General features: G+C 31.4%; 2 protein-coding genes across 2 annotated transcripts; one reads left to right on the top strand and one right to left on the bottom strand.

Annotated features, from left to right (window-relative positions):
- The first annotated feature begins 348 nt into the window (after window positions 1-348).
- Window positions 349-1,030, top strand: LOC148234257 (uncharacterized). Its single transcript, XM_088188332.1, has 2 exons — window positions 349-380; window positions 517-1,030. Exon 2 carries the CDS (start codon window positions 531-533, stop codon window positions 888-890), a length of 360 nt encoding a protein of 119 aa, XP_088044458.1. The 5' UTR covers window positions 349-380; window positions 517-530; the 3' UTR covers window positions 891-1,030.
- A 13,743-nt stretch (window positions 1,031-14,773) lies between these two features.
- On the bottom strand, window positions 14,774-15,496 carry LOC148234256 (uncharacterized). The gene is made up of 2 exons (XM_088188288.1): window positions 15,464-15,496; window positions 14,774-15,327 (listed from the first exon to the last, which is right to left on the bottom strand). The coding sequence occupies exon 2, from the start codon at window positions 15,311-15,313 to the stop codon at window positions 14,930-14,932; it is 384 nt and encodes a 127-aa protein (XP_088044414.1). The 5' UTR covers window positions 15,314-15,327; window positions 15,464-15,496; the 3' UTR covers window positions 14,774-14,929.
- Between the last annotated feature and the right edge of the window lie 4,098 nt (window positions 15,497-19,594).

Raw genomic sequence — 19,594 nt, 5'->3', positions numbered from 1 at the left:
CTTTCTTTTTAAATTAAATCTTAGAAAACATAATCAAGAACGTTCCGTGGCACACTGCACTTCAAAAATAAATAACAGCGATGACAAACGACGAATGTCCTTAAAAGAGAAAACGAGACAACGGCAACGGCCTATATCTTTTTTCCTTCTCATATACACGTGTACAATACATCCCTTATCCCGAGCAATTCTACTTGTAATTTCGTCTTCGAACAGTGATTGTTTTGACTGACCAACCGGGCAAAGTGGCCGTCGTAGTGGGAACTAATCGTCACCGCCTCATACCCCTTCCCGTTCCATTTTCTGCGGTAAAATCATCAGAACTCGATCATTCAGAAGCCGTTCGACGCGCGAGGTATTAACACGTGCGCTCTGCTTTGGTAAATGATTTTAAAAAATACTACATATAATTTAGCTCTGTTTCTTATTATAATTAATGTAACACAAATCTAGGTTCTAAATTATTTAAAATATACAATTTTTAATTTATTTCAAGCATATTTTTTATATTTTCAGATTTGTGAGCAAATATGCCGGGGCAATTCAAGGGTAAAATTTATCCGGAAGAAGAGAAGGAGCTTGAAAGTCCAATTGAAGATATGGATCCCATTGGAGAAATAGAAGAACAACAACGTCGATTAATCGGTTTGATTTTAAACATAAATCAAATACGTGCATTGCAGCAGCAAGGTGTACAAGAACCACCACTTCCTACCGATTCATTGGAAGTACCTGCAGAAAACATACAACCAGAACCTGAAGTCATCATTGAAGAAGAACCGCAAATTCTTCCGCCACACCACGAAGATGAGACTGAAAATCAAGTTGTGCAACCGTTAGATGAAGAGATGGAATCTCCCCATGCTGACAATGGTGAAGAATTAGAATAATATAAAATGTTTCAGTTAACAACAGTTAAAAAAATGTTTCAATTGTTTATTTTTCCTATACTTTGCGGTTATTTTAATTGATTTGCTTAATATTTTTAATTGTATTTTTTTTAATGGTCATTTAATTAATATTTTTCTCTTTATTTGTATTTTTGTAATTAACGTAATTATTGTAATATTAAATACTTAAAACTTGAAACTATATATATATTTTATTTGTATTTTTATAATTAACCATTAATATCTATTGTAATGTAAGAAAAAAATAAACGATTCCTTCTTAAACCGGTGTATATATTTTGATTTGTCAATTGATTTTTTTTGTGGAAAAGACTAATAGTAAACTATTTAATAATTTTAGTACACCATTTAATAAGGTATAATATCAATATAACATAAAAAATAATAGTAAAATTTTATTTTCATTTCTTCCGCGGAATTAAGAAAATTAGGTGAATAATTGGTTTACGCTAATTTATTTTAATCTTACAGAAACTTGAAATTTATTCAGGAAGGCTAATTTTTTATTGCAATTTAATAAACCTGTTCTATGTTAAGTTTTATTAATTGCTTATAATTTAACAAGCGGTAAAATATAAATTACATATCTACTCGTACATAAACCTATATTGTTTTTCTAAGTCGGCTGACACCGACGGATTCGTTGTGTCTGTTACTTTGGCCGCATTCATTAGGCAATTATGTATTTTGGTTTATTACCTCGCCGGTGGACGCCGATTAAGAGCACACGGTTTCACACTTGACCGGAACCCTTTTGCAACTTCGATACAAATGGCCTCACAGTGGTACATACACAATAATTAGAGTAACCATTTCACAAGACTCAAAACGGAACGCTTTGCAAAAATCCCTCTATATAAAAAAGTGTTGAACGTCCAAATTGTTTGCAACGTTACCCTATAAAACGAAAAACCAATAATTTCGCCAATGAAATATTTTTTTAGAAAGTGCAATTCTTGTATGCAAAGAAAAAAAAATGTAACATTAGGATAAAAATAATATGTTTATAAATAAATAAATAATTATAGCGACATCGTTCCGCGTGTTGACTTTCAAGCGTGCAACATCACGAATTCACAAAAAAACTCTGTTAGAGCTGCTTGGTGATGTGATGATAATGTTGTACGCTAGAAAGAGAACAACCACCTGTTTGACAAGATGAATATTTTCAATTTCACACAATTTTTACATTTAAAAATGAAGCTACAGATAAAATATCTTCGTTTACATTTTTAATACATAAGAACTTAATCGACTGATCGGTATCTTTCTGATTATTCCAATTATTTCGTATACATTTCAATACGTGAACAGAGACTAAAATATAAAACATAAGTGCATTATATTTACAAGGATGTTTATAAACTATACTGACATGAGGAGGTAAAGAAAAATAAGACATCGCTTTACGGTTTATAAAATTATTGTCACTTACGACACAGACTACATTAAATCCTATATTCTGTAAATCTACTAGAATTCTCATAATGAATTTAAATAATTCCATGGCTTTCATCTTCTGTACAGATGAAATATGCACAACTTCTTTAAACGAAGAAAGTAAACTTTGTAACATAAATACATGAGCAGATGAAAAATACTCTATTACTATCATTTTTAGCTTTGGATTAATAGCTGTTGGCAGTTGCAGCTTTTACAATATATTGTAATTATCGATACGCGTATATACGTCTCTCTTCTGCACTCTCTCGCGTTGAAGTATAAGCCAAAGCAGATAAAAAATGTGGACAAATGGGTAGCTTCGACGGAACTGCTGATTCCTTCAATGCTATTTTGTCCATGGGAACGCTCAGATAACGTCCGGTTCTTTCGTCATAATATTCACTATTTTGTCTGAAATCCATTTCGGCGAAGTGGAGCTCGCATACATATGTTATGTTATGATACATTATATTGTAGTGTGGCGGTTCTCAGTGTTGACACACCACCGCTCAACTTGTGAAGCGGGTGTTTTTTAAATTAATTTTTATTAGTTTAAATATACATTCTTTTCTTTTTTTCAATCAATATATAACAACGGTCTAACACCCCAGGTCCTCGCCAGCTCTATAAAAAAGATCGTTTAATTACGTAGCCCCAAGAATTACATTCGCTACAGTAGGTTAGGTGTGCGCATTGATCAACTTGTAAAATATAAACAATCACTAATGTGTAAAACGATGCGTACTCTAGAATGTCAAGTAGGAGCAAAATGTGCTCGATGAATCACCCGGATCCATTTGGTTTTAGTCGCTTCATCTCGAGAAAGTTTGAAGACGCCTAACTTTGGGGCCATTCTTGCAGTTTCCGTTGTAATTTAAGACATAACACGTATAAACCATGATTTGAAATATATCAAATAACACTGAATAACACACGACGACACGGATAAATGGTTAACTGCGATATTTAGCCGGTGTTCGGGTAATAAACAAGCGCACGTGATTATGACGCGTCGCGCGCTAACGGACAGTTTAGTTCTGACCGCCGCTTACCGTCGCGCTCAACGCCAATGATTCGTGACGTCACGGCTATGAGACAATCCTGCAAATTAACCTAAATACAGAAAGGTGTTAAAGAGATGCGAGACGTCGTTATACAGGCAGAAAAGTTGCCTAGTGCGCGCTCAGCCTTATCCTCTACCTCGATAAAACTTCAAAAATTATATATTATTATTTTTTAATTGCATCATTGACTAATCGCTAATGTTTAATTAGCAAGTTATTTTGGACATACTTTGAAATTTATAAAAAATATTAGTTGAGAAATCCTGTTTTTGCTTTTATACTAGGTGGTACAAAAGTGGCGTGCATAAATGATTCGCAAATTCCACTCTAACTGCAAACAGTACTACAGTCAAACCGTAACGCGTTGATCGAGAACTACGTGTGCGATAAATTATGTGGCATTTCTCGAAACTCGTCAGCTGCTGTGTAATACAAAGTTCAAACAGGCTACATGGTCATTTATCGGCTGGAAAGGCAAATCATTCACAAAACGGTCATTGGACCCAGCCGCATTTTATCCGGGTGGGATAAATTTATGGAGCGCTACAGAGATTTTCTCTCCATGTTCGCAAATGTGTCGCAGGTAATGCATTCAAAGGGTTCAACGAGGAAATGCGAACGTGTCGTATATTTTCGTGATAGATTGCCGAGCGCCAGATATTTATTCGGTCTACATCTTTGAAGATTTATTGGAATCGGTTTGAAACACTGAAATGATGTGCATTTAATTTAACGGCCGAGTAGTGCTACAATCTTTGGATAAAGTAGAAAAGCACTTTGTTCTCGAAGAACTAACTTATATTTTAAAACAAAAAACACTCTATTGTAAAAATCTATCCCTGTGATCTTGAGTCCGAGGGTAGTGAAGTTAGCTCCTCTTTGTTTCTTTATGAACATGTTTTTTTTATTACTTTATGATAAAAATGTTTGATTATTGTGAATAATCTTTATGAATACAGCTAAAAACGGAAACATTTTAACCTGTGGAGTTGACTGTTTGTTTTTATGTTTTACAGTTCTAAAACAACTTTCTGCGTCAGCTGTGGAGACAGGTGTCATTAAAATAATTTATAATATTTTTTTACCTTCGGAAAAGGTATCGACCAATTTATTGTAGTGTTTAAATCGGGTTTAGGCGTTATGTATATAATTAAAGTTAAATTTTGTTATTGAAATATTTTTATATTCACGAATAATTTTAATATTATCATTAATAAACAAAGAAAACAATGATAAACAGATATAAAAACCTTAAGGAATTCTTGATGAATTCTTTATGGCGATGTATTTAGACCAATGTGTGCCACGGCTTACAATTTTTACACATATATCATATATACATACATTCGCGCGTGCTAGAGCCGAGCCATAAGAAGAAAGTCGTATAAGTTGCACGTAAACACGATTGTGTGTTGTTTTTGTTACTACCTGCGCTGCAAAAACGGTTATTATCGGAAAACTTTACTTCATTGAAGGAAACATTCGATGAGCACATAATTTAGCGTAATGGACCTGTAAATTGGCCTCCAAGATAGTGTGATTTAACATCTTTAGATTCTTTTCTAAGGTGATATGTGAAGTCGCTGGTCTAGATCGATAAACCAGAGACGATGGAAGCCAACATTCGCCGCGTTATTGCCAATATACGGCCCCAATTGCCCCGCGGCGCCTATATATTAACAGACGCACAATAAAAAACAATTTTAATTATGGTTTCCATTCTATTCAGCTTTTTGTTTCTTTAATGTAAAACATAATTTTCTATTGGAGCTCATCACATTTTGTTGTAGGATCTAACGCAATATATTCTTTGTATATAATAAATTGAGATATTCCAATGCGTACACGCGTAGATAAACACGTATATATCAAGTAAAAATTCCTCGTGCTAAATGTTTCCTTTCGTGAAAGGGTGGATCCGTTAGCGTAGGGCGCTGAAAGGGCAGCAAATCCTTTACGGCATGCTAAACAAATATTTAGCCAGAGGTTTCCACTCGATCTCGCTTCTGTCTGTAACAAATGGGAGAGAAGGTGTCGCCCGCTGGAATAAACGGTGAAAGCTCAACCCTAACCACCCTTAACCACCCCCTCCAACCCCCGAACGATTCCGTTGCAACCGTAAACAATCTGATTCACCGCGTTTTGTTAGGAATATAACTAGCTCTTATTGACGTTCGGAATAATTAATTGTTGAACCTTTGTTCATACCAACAACAAATCCTTTCAGTGGCTATCTGTAAACTCTAAAACTAAACAAACAGCAAATTCAGTAATGGCGAACGATTTGAGTGTTTAAACATGCCGGATTTAACACGCGATTTGCTCCATTTAGCATGTCGTTCCGTTGAAATTTTGGAATCGGATATGTTCAAGTAGATATATTAGCATTCATAGAAAAAAAATATGATTAAAACTATTGATAAATGTGCATATATTTATAATAAAAAATATACATAATATTACCATTATTATTTTATTCGTATTGGTTTAGTAGTATAATATATATATCCCTATTTAATATCATGTAAGCATTGTTAATTTATTAACTACCTCATCGTGTGACACTTGCAAAATTCAATGGCGAAGTTCCAATGCAACTATGCAACCTGGCAAACATAGTATACATATAGAGTAATTTAGGTGCATACCGAAATTAACTATAAGACCATTATTTGAACAATATGAATACCAAGTTGCATAAATTACATTTTGATGGCTTGTTCATATAATTATATTAAATTAGTTAGTCTTGTTTATATCAATACTTAGCGTTATTCCATTCTTAACTAATTTATAACACTTATTTTTTTTAAAACAAACTCATTTTAAAGTTCAGTATTGTATATATACATTATTATAATGTTAGAATTTGCTATGTAGGTCAGCGTTAAGTGATATTGTTAATTGTTATATGTATGGGTTTAATCAACTTCATATTAAAACGTTTCATGTTTTTAAAATCTATCACATATATTTTACCATAACATACAATCGTTTCTACTATACAACTGCTCATTTGTATGCTAAGGTCGTAGTGCGTCTACCTAGGACTAAAAATCTTTTAACCGAATCAATTTGTACGAAATTACACTCCATGTTTCAGTTTGGCATAATACATAATATTATATAAAAATCAAAACAAATTATATGTAAAAGTATGAATACAACCATAATTCTCATTATACACAAACCTAGTGCCAAGTAAATTTAATATTGTTGGCACGCGTGAACATGGTTTGTCATCTATGCTGTGCAATACTAATGACTCCCATTATGAAAATAATATTTTTCAGTAATAAAAATGTTCCATGTAACGACTTCAATTGAACTGAATTTTTTATAAATATACGGACTGATCCAATTTGTGTTTTATATTTTGCCAGCACTGTAAGTCAGACAGCTGTCAATAACCACGCGTGTCAAATGTAAGTTTGTAACAACACATTTACGAAATGGATCGCTTAACCACCATTATACATATAAGAATTGTTTAATTGTTCTACGTAAGAAAAAAATCGGTACGAATTACTTATCAAAATTTACGAAATGATTAAAAAAATATTTAGCAATATACCCGTATATAATTAAAATAACACTAAAACTAAACCCCAGAGACCATGGACAGGTATGTTATAAAGTAAAATTACTACATATGGGGCATGAAAGCTGACTGTTTGGTGTGCATTGTGGTCAGGCGGCGTCATTGTGACTTGCTTTTTCAAAAACGATAAAAGTCGGACTGCAAATTTCATGGGGTATTACTATAGGTAAATTATTACTAATTATTTTTAGCCGAAATCGAATCTATTGACGTGGAAGACACAAGACGGCGCAACTTTCAACACATCGGGTGCTTGGATGTTTTTCGTGAAAAGTTCCCATGTCACATTATTTTACGTTTTTGTAACGGCAATTGACTGCTAATATCATGCGATTTACCACCGTTGCATTTTTTGTAAAGTTACACTTAATTGTGTCTACGCCGAGGAAGCCGAAATCTTGGAGCACCTAAAAACCAACTTCCGACAAGCCAAGATACCGCCTATAAGTAATCGATAGGATCGGCTGCTGCAAAAAGTCCAGAGTTTACCATTAAATTGATATTCTTTTTTATAATCAGTTAAAAACATCAAATCTAAAATAAAGATATTCTTGAATTTGTATTTTTAAGGAGTTCAAAATCTAAAGTTGAATCACCTTTACGTTAAAACTTCCAGAAACATAATAAATATATATATATATATATATATATATATATATATATATATATATATATATATATATATATATATATATATTTATAAAATTACAAAATACTAGTCGATGCAAAACTAAATCGTTCAACTATAGGAATATTTTAATCAGAGGTGCAATAAATTTTGCTATGTCAGACTTTATTTTTCATATTTTATTATTTTACATCAAATTACCTTTTTGAACACATTTATTAAAATATTATTTTGAGCACCACCAAAAATAACCGTATGTACCACTAGTGGTACATATATACTAGGGGTTTCAAACATGCTAAAATCAAAACCGTTCAACTGATTTTTTGGTCATTTAAAAAAAACAATCGTTTTTGGTTTGATATAATGTTTTTTATGATTATTTTTAAATTAAATAAAAAATAATTCAATATAAATTTTGTGCAATGTAAACATTGCAGAAAATCTGTGAATAAATTCGTTAAAGTAGTGCATTAGTAAAGCTCTGCTAGATCTTATACCATATTTGCGTTAACACAGTCAGTTTGAGAGTTAACTATTTCATCATTATTCATAATTGAGAAAGAGATATCATGTTTTGGTTTATGCCCCTACTATTAGCTTTAAAGCACACTTATTAATACTCCTGTTTATATTTTAAACAAATTTATAGAAATTAAAATCATTACTATATTTTTTATATTTATTAATCAATCGGAGTTATGATAAATATATCGAACGTATATCCGTATCGTGGGTTTTAGATCTAATAGTGGGGGCGTAAACCTAAACATGCCATCTTTTTCTCCATTATGGATAATGATGAAATGGATGACTGTGTCAACGCAAATAGAGTATAGTTGAAAATATTTGTAATATTATAAAAGGTGGTAAATGTTCTAAAAGCATTAAAAATTGCTGTTTAAAAATTAAGTAAGACTCCGACTTCTTTTTAGCCCTTTCAAGCCATACGTTTTAACTCGGTAATATGAAGTAAACAAAAGTTATTATGCACTTAAGCAAATACCCAACAACAGCCAACCAGCCATCGGCCGGTGTGGTCACACGTAGACATATACAATGGCACGGCACTAATCCAAGCGAATGACATCCAGAGTCATGTTTCTACACTGGTCATATTTACATATGACATATTATAAATAGTACGTATTTATTAATTACTTTCACACACCTGTCATTAAAATTCAGAACCTGCATCATTTCCAATATACATATAAAGAAAAATCACGTATATTGTATAAAAAAAATTATTAATTATTTTTTGTATACAATATATGAACATGTCGAAGTCGGAGTCGGAAAAAATTTTCAATGACTCCACAGTCCTGATAATAACAAATATTTGAAATATGAAATATCTTATTTTTCCGAAGACGGTTAAAACCAGTTATAAAAACCCGAAGACCGATTTTTGGAACCCTTAACATGTACCATTCCTAAATAATTTTCGTTTGATTGATACATATCATTTTTTGTTATAAAGGTGTTTTAAAATTAACGCAAGATTTGAATTTGCCGTCATTTGTGCAGTAAATGTTGGCAACCTTGAAAAAAAAATATTTAACAGCTGAGAGCTTAAGGTCAGTAAAAATGAAGCGTTACACGATACAACAACGTGTTTTCAATATTGAACAATATCTCAAAAATAATGAAAATTTGGCGGCCGCAATTCGAAAGTTTCATACACAAAAAAAACCAGAGAGACTGGATCGGTTGGAGAACACACTGATCGTCCAAAAACAAGCCGTTCAAATGTCAATATCGAAACAGTGCGTGAGAATGTTGGGGAAAATCCCGGAACATCAATTCGGCGTCGTGGACAATAATTGCAAATTTCAAGAAGCTCATTACAACATTTACTCACAAAATATCTGTGTCTCCATGCTTACAAAATTCAATTAACACAACAATTGAAGCCTAATGACCATCCACAGCGAAGAGAGTTTGTTGAATTAAATTTCGTTCGTTAATTTTGGGACATCCTATATATCAATCATTAACTTTCTGCTGGTCGTATAAGTACTGCAGATGCAGACAAAAATCTTTTCATTTTTACAAATTGCAAAATGTATTTATATACAACCCGTCTAGACGAAGCATAATTTATTACTTGCTACACAACTAATTCCAGGAAACTATTTATTTTTCGGAGGCACGTGCCATTGTAAGACGAAATTCTGCATTTAACATTTTAGGATACGTAAAAACAAACTCACGGACAATTATCAAATTTGGTTTATTACTAATTTTTCAATAGAGAATTGCAATTAATGATTTCTGAAAATATAGCAATTAAAAGGAATTAGAGTAGATTTCTATTTGGTGAAGAGCATTATTTAAATGATCTAGTATTATTATCGTTGTTGTTTTACACATTTTTATTGTAAAATAACAAAGAGGCCAAGAGCTATCATTGGATATAAACGCATACATGGTATTCATCTTATAATTTGTCAATTATTTTACATAATGATTATAACTTATACTATAAAAGAGATAATCAAATCTAATTCAGTGACGTCATTAGAAGGAGAATGCTTTTATTAATTTATATTTAAACTGAAAACATATAACAGCGATAAACGCGTATAGTAAACCGTAATGCAATTTGTGGTTTTTTTTATTATTATTATTGCAGTTGTATATATACAGCATTGTTATACATATATTATATTCTTGCTTTGTTAGATCATTGATCTTTGTACGAGTTTTGATCGGCATACATACTTATTTTTAGACTAAGATGACCCGATGTAACTACTAATTAGCATAATTATATAAATATGGACATTTTCTTGGTTCGAGAGCATATCGTTTATTAACGTAAATTAACATTCGGTCAGTCATCTGACCAATAAATATCGATTTTTAACCCAGTCACAGCTTTTGCATAGAAATAACAATTATTTTATGAGGTATTCATCAATAAATCTGGAAAACTGAGACTTTTGATAGAAGACCTCAAACCCTCCTCGTAACTTTTCGCGATAGATACAAAAGAACATAGAATTGGTGGCCTCGTTGAGAATCATCGAGAGACGCCTCACAACCGATAACAATAAGTATGCTAATCAAAACTCATACGAAGAACGATAATCTCACAAAGCAAGACTATAATATATAACAATAGCTTAATTTTGGTCCAAAGTAACATTTGCTTGATCGTTGAGAAAGATTATTCCCAGCGTGGAAATATATTTAATATATAAATTATCGTAAATTTTAAAATGAGTGTTTTAATCGCGATTTATATGAGCTGGATTTTTAATGTAGACAATGATAGTGAGAATACAAGTGAAGGAGATACCAACAAATACACTAGACCAGGGGTTCCCAACCCTTTTACAATATCGGTAGGGCGGCTAGCACCACCTGACTCGTCAAAGATTCCTTTTTTGCCACTTACAGGAGCTATAATCGGAAAAAAGTCAGCGATCTCGGCCGATTTCAGTTGTAGCTTCGGTTTGGACAACTTCGAGAGAGTGTAGTAGAGGCTTAACAAAAAATTAAAAATAATTTAAATTTTTAATTAGTAGATGCACTAGACACTGTAAAAAAAGATTGCACTACATTGACTTGAATCGAAATTCGAATATAATGAAATATAGTTCTTAGAAAAATTCCTACTAATATTCTAAAATTATTGAGAGATTTTTTTAATAAATAAATAAATAAATTATAAATATTTTGAAAGCACATATAAACTGATAATTTGGATTACCCGTGTTTTTTAATTATCCGTGACATTCCTCCCAAATTGAAAGTATGTATAATCGATTATCCCAGATAATCAATTTATGTACAATAATATATTTTAATTTTGTTGACTAAACGATTTATTCTTAGTTTCAGAATTAACTGGTATATTATTTTTTTAATAAAGATCGAAAATATTGAATATTAATCTTTACCATATAATTCATATTTTTGTTGTAATTTATAAAAAAAAATGTTAAAGTCAATACACATATGCTTTTGACTTGTGATCATAATATAAGCTTAATTTAAAATAACTATAATATTATGAATATTTATTACCCGTTTTTCTAAATCATAATTATCGGTTTAGCATCAAACGGATTAAACCATTCTGGCACATGTTTTAATAATATAGAAATATGAACTATTATTCACATACATATGTACAGTAAAATACACAAGCGTATTAGCTACATGCGTACAATATTGTTTTATTTTAAACCGTCAAATCTTTAATTATCCAAGACTTATTTACATTTTAATGGCTGTTCGCATCCGGTCGAAGAAACGCACTGCCAATAAAATAAAAAGAGCAAGAGAATGATTGTCATTGTTCTCCGCAGGTATATTTTTTTTATTTCAGTTTGCTTCTGACCTTTTTTTATGGGTCACCACTTCTGTTTATTTAGTTTTATACGAGACAAAAAGCAGCAGGAGTCAAAGTTCACGAATCGTCATGAGTTTGTATCCCAGATAACATTTTAAGATTATAAATAATAAGTTTAACCATTTACATTGTACTATAAGATTTACGTTTAAAAAAGGGATGCTTAAGGTAAAATTTCATTACATCAAATCAACACATTTGCTATTACAAAATAATTAAATTAGAACTATTTACGATCTTCTTTATATTCGATTTGAGGTAATGCTTCTTTTGAGAAGCTCCCGAGTTTCGTTTCTTACCAACAAGAAGAGCTAACGAGTTTTATTGTTTTACAAAATCATTAGTAATGATTAATCGGAATTATAATTATATGATAATTACTAATTCCGATCTCTCAGACAAGATAGATTTTTTTTAAATACGAAGATTTATATGATATTCGAACGGAGCTCTTTTGGTCAATACGTGTAGTCAGACACTTCTTTTATCTTTTATTTTTATTTATTTTTAATAGTAAAATTACAGTTTTTGCTACTAAAAGTAAAATAATCAATATTTTTACAAAATATTTTTTTTACAGCGCGATTATGATATTTGTCAGTATTTAAGATAAAAAATAAGAAATCAAATAATATTTTTTTTTACTTTACAGCTTTAAGTCATTTTAAAAACGTTAACCATATAACTTGGTTAAGATTTGCATATTGAATCGTGTTTACAGTAAAATAAATGACATAAAATAAGAAGGTGAATATATCAACAATTTTAGATGATTTTATTCTTCGGCAATCAAATGCGAGACTAAACAAATCATTGCAAAGCCAACGTAACGGCCAGGGATTCATAACCATAAGCAATTGACCAGCACGATAGACGAGTAGTATAAGTCTTTGAGATCGGATTTAGTAATTATTATATAATTATATTTCCAATCGATCTTGCCTATCGCCTAACTTTTCCTAATCTCACGGCTAAATGTTATGAAGATTAATTAAAATCGAGCTAGGTTGTACATATTAGGTATTGATAATTTAGTACACATTGCTTTTATACTGGCCACCGCTACAGCAGCATACATACACTGAAGCAATAAATTAGGTAAACTCTCGAGTATCTTCTTACCCTATGTATGATAATTTTTAATTAAAAGGAATTCAAAGACAGAACTATATCAAATGCTTCGACTTGTATTGGTACATATGTTAAAACTACTTTATTTACATAAATTAATTTACCTTACATATATGGTTTAAATATTCTAAACAACGCTCGCTCGCTACCGCTCGCGCACCCATAACAAGATACATTTTAGAACGTATTTATTTAGCAAAATATTACTGGTCGATCGAGCTTCAAACATTGCTTAATAAAATGCTCATATATCTTAAGAATATTTACGAAACTGCAATTATACATTCATTTCAATAAAAAACAATAGAAAATTTTTACTTATTATGAAAACCAATTTAATATATTTATAGAAGTGCATAAGGATACCAGAAATTAAAAATACGAATTTTTAGGAATTAGCTGTTGGTAACCGAAATTTATAAACATCCTTGTAAAGATAATGCACTTATGTTTTATATTTTAGTCTCTGTTCACGTATTGAAATGTATACGAAATAATTAGATTAATCAGAAAGATACCGATCAGTCGATTAAGTTCTCGTGTTTTAAAAATATAAACGAAGATATTTTATCTGTAGCTTCCTTTCTAAATGTAAAAATTGTATGAAATGGAAAATAATCAACTTATCAAATAGGTGGTTGTTCTCTTTCTAGCGTACAACATTATCATCACATCACCAAGCGGCTCTAACAGAGTTTTTTTGTAAATTCGTGATGTTGCACGCTTGAAAGTCAACACGCGGAACGATGTCGCTTTAATTATTTATTTATTTATAAACATATTATTTTTATCCTAATGTTACATTTTTTTTTCTTTGCATACAAGAATTGCACTTTCTAAAAAAATATTTCATTGGCGAAATTATTGGTTTTTCGAGGGTAACGTTGCAAACAATTTGGACGTTCAACACTTTTTTATATAGAGGGATTTTTGCAAAGCGTTCCGTTTTGAGTCTTGTGAAATATGGTTACTCTAATTATTGTGTATGTACCACTGTGAGGCCATTTGTATCGAAGTTGCAAAAGGGTTCCGGTCAAGTGTGAAACCGTGTGCTCTTAATCGGCGTCCACCGGCGAGGTAATAAACCAAAATACATAATTGTCTAATGAATGCGGCCAAAGTAACAGACACAACGAATCCGTCGGTGTCAGCCGACTTAGAAAAACAATATAGGTTTATGTACGAGTAGATATGTAATTTATATTTTACCGCTTGTTGAAGTTATAAACAATTATTAAAACTTAACATAGAACCGGTTTATTCAATTGCAATAAAAAATGAACCTTCCTGAATAAATTTCAAGTTTCTGTGAGATTAAAATAAATTAGCGTAAACCAATTATTCCCCTAATTTTCTTAATTGAATGTAAAATTTTACTATTATTTTTTTATGTTATATTGATATTATACCTTATTAAATGGTGTACTAAAATTATTAAATAGTTTACTATTAGTCTTTTCCACAAAAAAAATCAATTGACAAATCAAAATATATACAGTTTTAAGAAGGAATCGTTTATTTTTTTCTTACATTACAATAGATATAATGGTTAATTATAACAATACAAATAAAATATATATATAGTTTCAAGTTTCAAGTATTTATTATTACATTAATTACGTTGTTAATTACAAAAATATAAATAAAGAGAAAAATATTAATTAAATGACCATTAAAAAAAATACAATTAAAAATATTAAGCAAATCAATAAAAATAACCGCAAAGTATAGGAAAAATAAACAATTAAAAATTTTTTTTAATGTTGTTAACTGAAACATTTTATATTATTCAAATTCTTCATCAAAGTCAGCACGGGGAGATTCCATCTCTTCATCTAACGGTTGCGCATCTTCATATTCAGTCTCATCACTGTGGTATGGCGGGCTAGGCACATCGTATATGTCAAAATTAAGATATTGCGGTTCTTCTTCAATGATGACTTCAGGTTCTTGTTGTATGTTTCCTGCAGGTACTTCGTAAGAATCGATAGGAAACAGTTCTTCTTCAGGTACACCATACTGCCATTCACGAAATGGATTTACGCCTATCCTATCGATTAATCGAAAACGTTGTAGATCATCTTCATCAAAGGGCCACACATTTTCTATTGCATTTTCGACCTCCTCCTCTTCTTCCGGCTTAATTCTATCCTTAGATTGCTGCGGCATATTTGCTCACAAATCTGAAAATAAAAAAAATATGATTTAAATTAATTAAGAATTGTATATTTTTAATAACTTAGAACCTAGATTTGTGTTACATTAATTATAATAAGAAACAGAGCTAAACTATATGTAGTATTTTTTAAAATCATTTACCAAAGCAGAGCGCACGTGTTAATACCTTGCGCGTCGAACGGCTTCTGAATGATCGAGTTCTGATGATTTTACCGCAGAAAATGGAACGGGAAGGGGTATGAGGCGGTGACGATTAGTTCCCACTACGACGGCCACTTTGCCCGATAGGTCAGTCAAAACAATCATTGTTCGAAGACGAAATTACAAGTAGAATTGCTCGGGATAAGGGATGTATTGTACACGTGTATATGAGAAGGAAAAAAGATATAGGCCGTTGCCGTTGTCTCGTTTTCTCTTTTAAGGACATTCGTCGTTCGTCATCGCTGTTATTTATTTTTGAAATGCAGTGTGCCATAGAACGTTCTTGATTATGTTTTCTAAGATTTAATTTAAAAAGAAAGATAACAATTATTATGAAAATTAAATTTATTGTATTATTGTGTTTCGATTAGGTTAATTAGTTATGGTTAATTAATAAAAATTGAAGATATTCAATATATAATTATTATATTAAACACACATAATATGGCGATTACAATTATGATGATGGTAGGGAATATTTTTGTAACATAGAAGGTTATCGATCTGTCTTTGTATCAATATTGCAAAGAGGCGTAGGAGTTTGTTTTTATATAAAAAATAATACTAATTATAAAATTATTAATGTATAAAAATAACAACTTATTCACTACCCTCGGAATCAAGATCACAGGGATAGGTTTTTACAAAAGAGTTTTTTTTGTTTTAAAATATAAGTTAGTTCTCCGAGAACAAAGTGCTTTTCTACTTTATCCAAAGATTGTATCACTACTCGGCCGTTAAATTAAATTCACATTATTTCAGTGTTTCAAACCGATTCCAATAAATCTTCAAAGATGTAGACCGAATAAATATCTGGCGCTCGGCGATCTATCACGAAAATATACGACACGTTTGCATTTCCTCATTGAACGATTTGAATGCATTACCTGCGACACATTTGCGAACATATGGAGAAAATCTCTGTAGCGCTCCATAAATTTATCCCATCCGGATAAAATGCGGCTGGGTCCAATGACCGTTTTGTGAATGATTTGCCTTTCCAGCCGATAAATGACCATGTAGCCTGTTTGAACTTTGTATTACACAGCAGCTGACGAGTTTCGAGAAATGCCACATAATTTATCGCACACGTAGTTCTCGATCAACGCGTTACGGTTTGACTGTAGTACTGTTTGCAGTTGGAATGGAATTTGCGAATCATTTATGCGCGCCACTTTTGTACCACCTAGCATAAAAGCAAAAACAGGATTTCTCAACTAATATTTTTTATAAATTTCAAAGTATGTCCAAAATAACTTGCTAATTAAACATTAGCGATTAGTCAATGATGCAATTTAAAAATAATAATATATAATTATTGAAGTTTTATCTAGATAGAGGATAAGGCTGAGCGCGCACTAGGCAACTTTTCTGCCTGTATAACGACGTCTCGCATCTCTTTAACACCTTTCTGTATTTAGGTTAATTTGCAGGATTGTCTCATAGCCGTGACGTCACGAATCATTGGCGTTGAGCGCAACGGTAAGCGGCGGTCAGAACTAAACTGTCCGTTAGCGCGCGACGCGTCATAATCACGTGCGCTTGTTTATTACCCGAACACCGGTTAAATATCGCAGTTAACCATTTATCCGTGTCGTCGTGTGTTATTCAGTGTAATTTGATATATTTCAAATCATGGTTTATACGTGTTATGTCTTAAATTACAACGGAAACTGCAAGAATGGCCCCAAAGTTAGGCGTCTTCAAACTTTCTTGAGATGAAGCGACTAAAACCAAATGGATCCGGGTGATTCATCGAGCACATTTTGCTCCTACTCGACATTCTGGAGTACGTATCGTTTTTACACATTAGTGATTGTTTATATTTTACAAGTTGATCAATGCGCACACCTAACCTACAATACAATGTATTATAACATAACATATGTATGCGAGCGCCAATTCGCCGAAATGGATTTCAGGCGAAATAGTGAATTTTATGACGAAGGAACTGGACGTTATCTGAGCATTCCTATGGACAATATAGCATTGATGGAATCAGCAGTTCCGTCGATGCTACCCAATTGTCTAGATTTTTTATCTGCTTTGGCTTATACTTCAACGCGCGAAAGTACCGAAGAGAGACGTATATACGCGTATCGATAATTCCAATGTATTGTAAAAGCTGCAATTGCCAACAGCTATCGTTCCAATGCTTAATATGCTAAAGTATTATAATAGAGTATTTTCCAATTTTATTAAATTTATTGCTTGTCTAGAAAACCATAATGTCAATGAGGAGTGGACCATAATCAAGAAAAACGGTCTAGTGAAATTTATTTTAATAGATGTTCCGGCGCCCTTCATTACGCTATTTAGCTAAGACTTAAAATAACATTATATAAAAACAAAACCCAAATATTAAACAAATTCCGTTTCAAAATATGACATCATGTAATTGAAACATTAAATCATTTAAATCTTCTCACCAAAATGTATGTGATGACAATATTCAATTGATCCTCGCACTGTGGGGTATTTTTCAATTTTTTTTTATATTATGTTTTTTAGTATTTTTATTGTTCGCATGCATGTATATATTTAATAATGTCTAACTGAAGCGATATATATAAGCAAATTGTAAATAAATATATTAAAAAAAATGTAGGAAAAAACAGTCAATGTAAAACATGCCCAAAAAATTAACGATGTCCAAATTTTCTTTTATTCTATATCTTTTTTTGTATGTATTATTTTATTTTTAATATACATTCATTATGTTTGCATACTTGATGCTTATATTTAAAACGTATTAAAAAAAGTATTTTTTAATTCGAAGAACAAAATTAGTTTTTACTCTCTTCTGTAAAAAAAGGTGGTCTTCATATACACTGTTTTTTTGTGTATGATTCACTTCTCATCCCCTGTTATGATTTGAGACAAAAACGGATCGCGTTTATGCCTCGACGTTTTGAATCTCGAAACCAAAATTGACACATGTTTACTCTTAGAACTGCCTCATAAAGTTATGTAAAGAGTTCAGTGGCCATTCGAGCCCCGATCGAAATAAAGCAGCATACAATGCCTAACGTGGTCTTCATATGCTTCGGGCTGCGACATTTTACTCTAAACAATAAAATACAATTTACGACACAAAAAAGCCAAGGATCAGTATTTTAGAAAAAATCATAAGAATTGCTCCATTCTATCTGGACACATACTGGACTCAAATGCATAACATGTAAAAATAATGGTTTTCTTTCTAGTACCCCTAATAATACATTAACTTATACTCGTAAATTTAAGAGTATTGTTTTAATTTAAATACTACTAGAATGTGCTTGGCGGAAATATATTTACCATTAATAAATTAAAAGTGGGAAAATTTAAATTATTACAAAGTAAATAAATATATGATTATAAAATTTGCGGCTACTCGATGAAAGTTGATATTTATCAGTCAGATGACTGACCATATGGTTTGAAGTTATTTGACGAAATGATCCCGAGCAAAGGAGATTCCCTTATTGATATAATTATAAGGGGTAATCTTGCACTAAAAAATAAGTATACTAATCAAAACTCATACGATCATCTTCCTAGCAAAAAATATAATATAAACAGTATTAAAAGTTGTGTCGGCGGTGTCGACATTCGAATGCAACGCTTGAAATACAATGTCGACTTACGAGCGCAAAGAATTAACTTTGGTATATTTGTTACCAGTTCAATTACTACACACATTCATACACACATATGAGCATAAACTAAGCAATAAAGCATTCAGTTCGATTTTAAATGAGGTCATCTATAAGATTTACTGAATAAGCAACATTTAAAGGTACCTAACACATTATGAAAATTAAATATAGTTGTAAAGTAATACAAAATAATTCATAGTCAAACAAAATAATCCATAAAACGTAATCACCCTTGCTGGATACTAGTAAACATTGAAAGGGATAAAGAGGAGTATGTGATATATTCAAACAATAATTACTGGGTTATTCGAATGATTGGGTTTTGCTAATTTATAATAATGCACTATACATGGTACTCGAAATATTTTATGGTTTTTTTATTATCATAAAACAATAATGTGTAAAACCATTATTGACTGTTTTATTTCTC

Source organism: Plectrocnemia conspersa, unplaced genomic scaffold, assembly GCF_051122295.1.
Source record: "Plectrocnemia conspersa isolate PC_06_02 unplaced genomic scaffold, ASM5112229v1 ptg000006l, whole genome shotgun sequence".
In the NCBI taxonomy this organism is placed as follows: domain Eukaryota; kingdom Metazoa; phylum Arthropoda; class Insecta; order Trichoptera; family Polycentropodidae; genus Plectrocnemia; species Plectrocnemia conspersa.
Note: the sequence above shows the minus strand (reverse complement) of the source record. Positions and strands in the feature narration are given on the sequence as shown.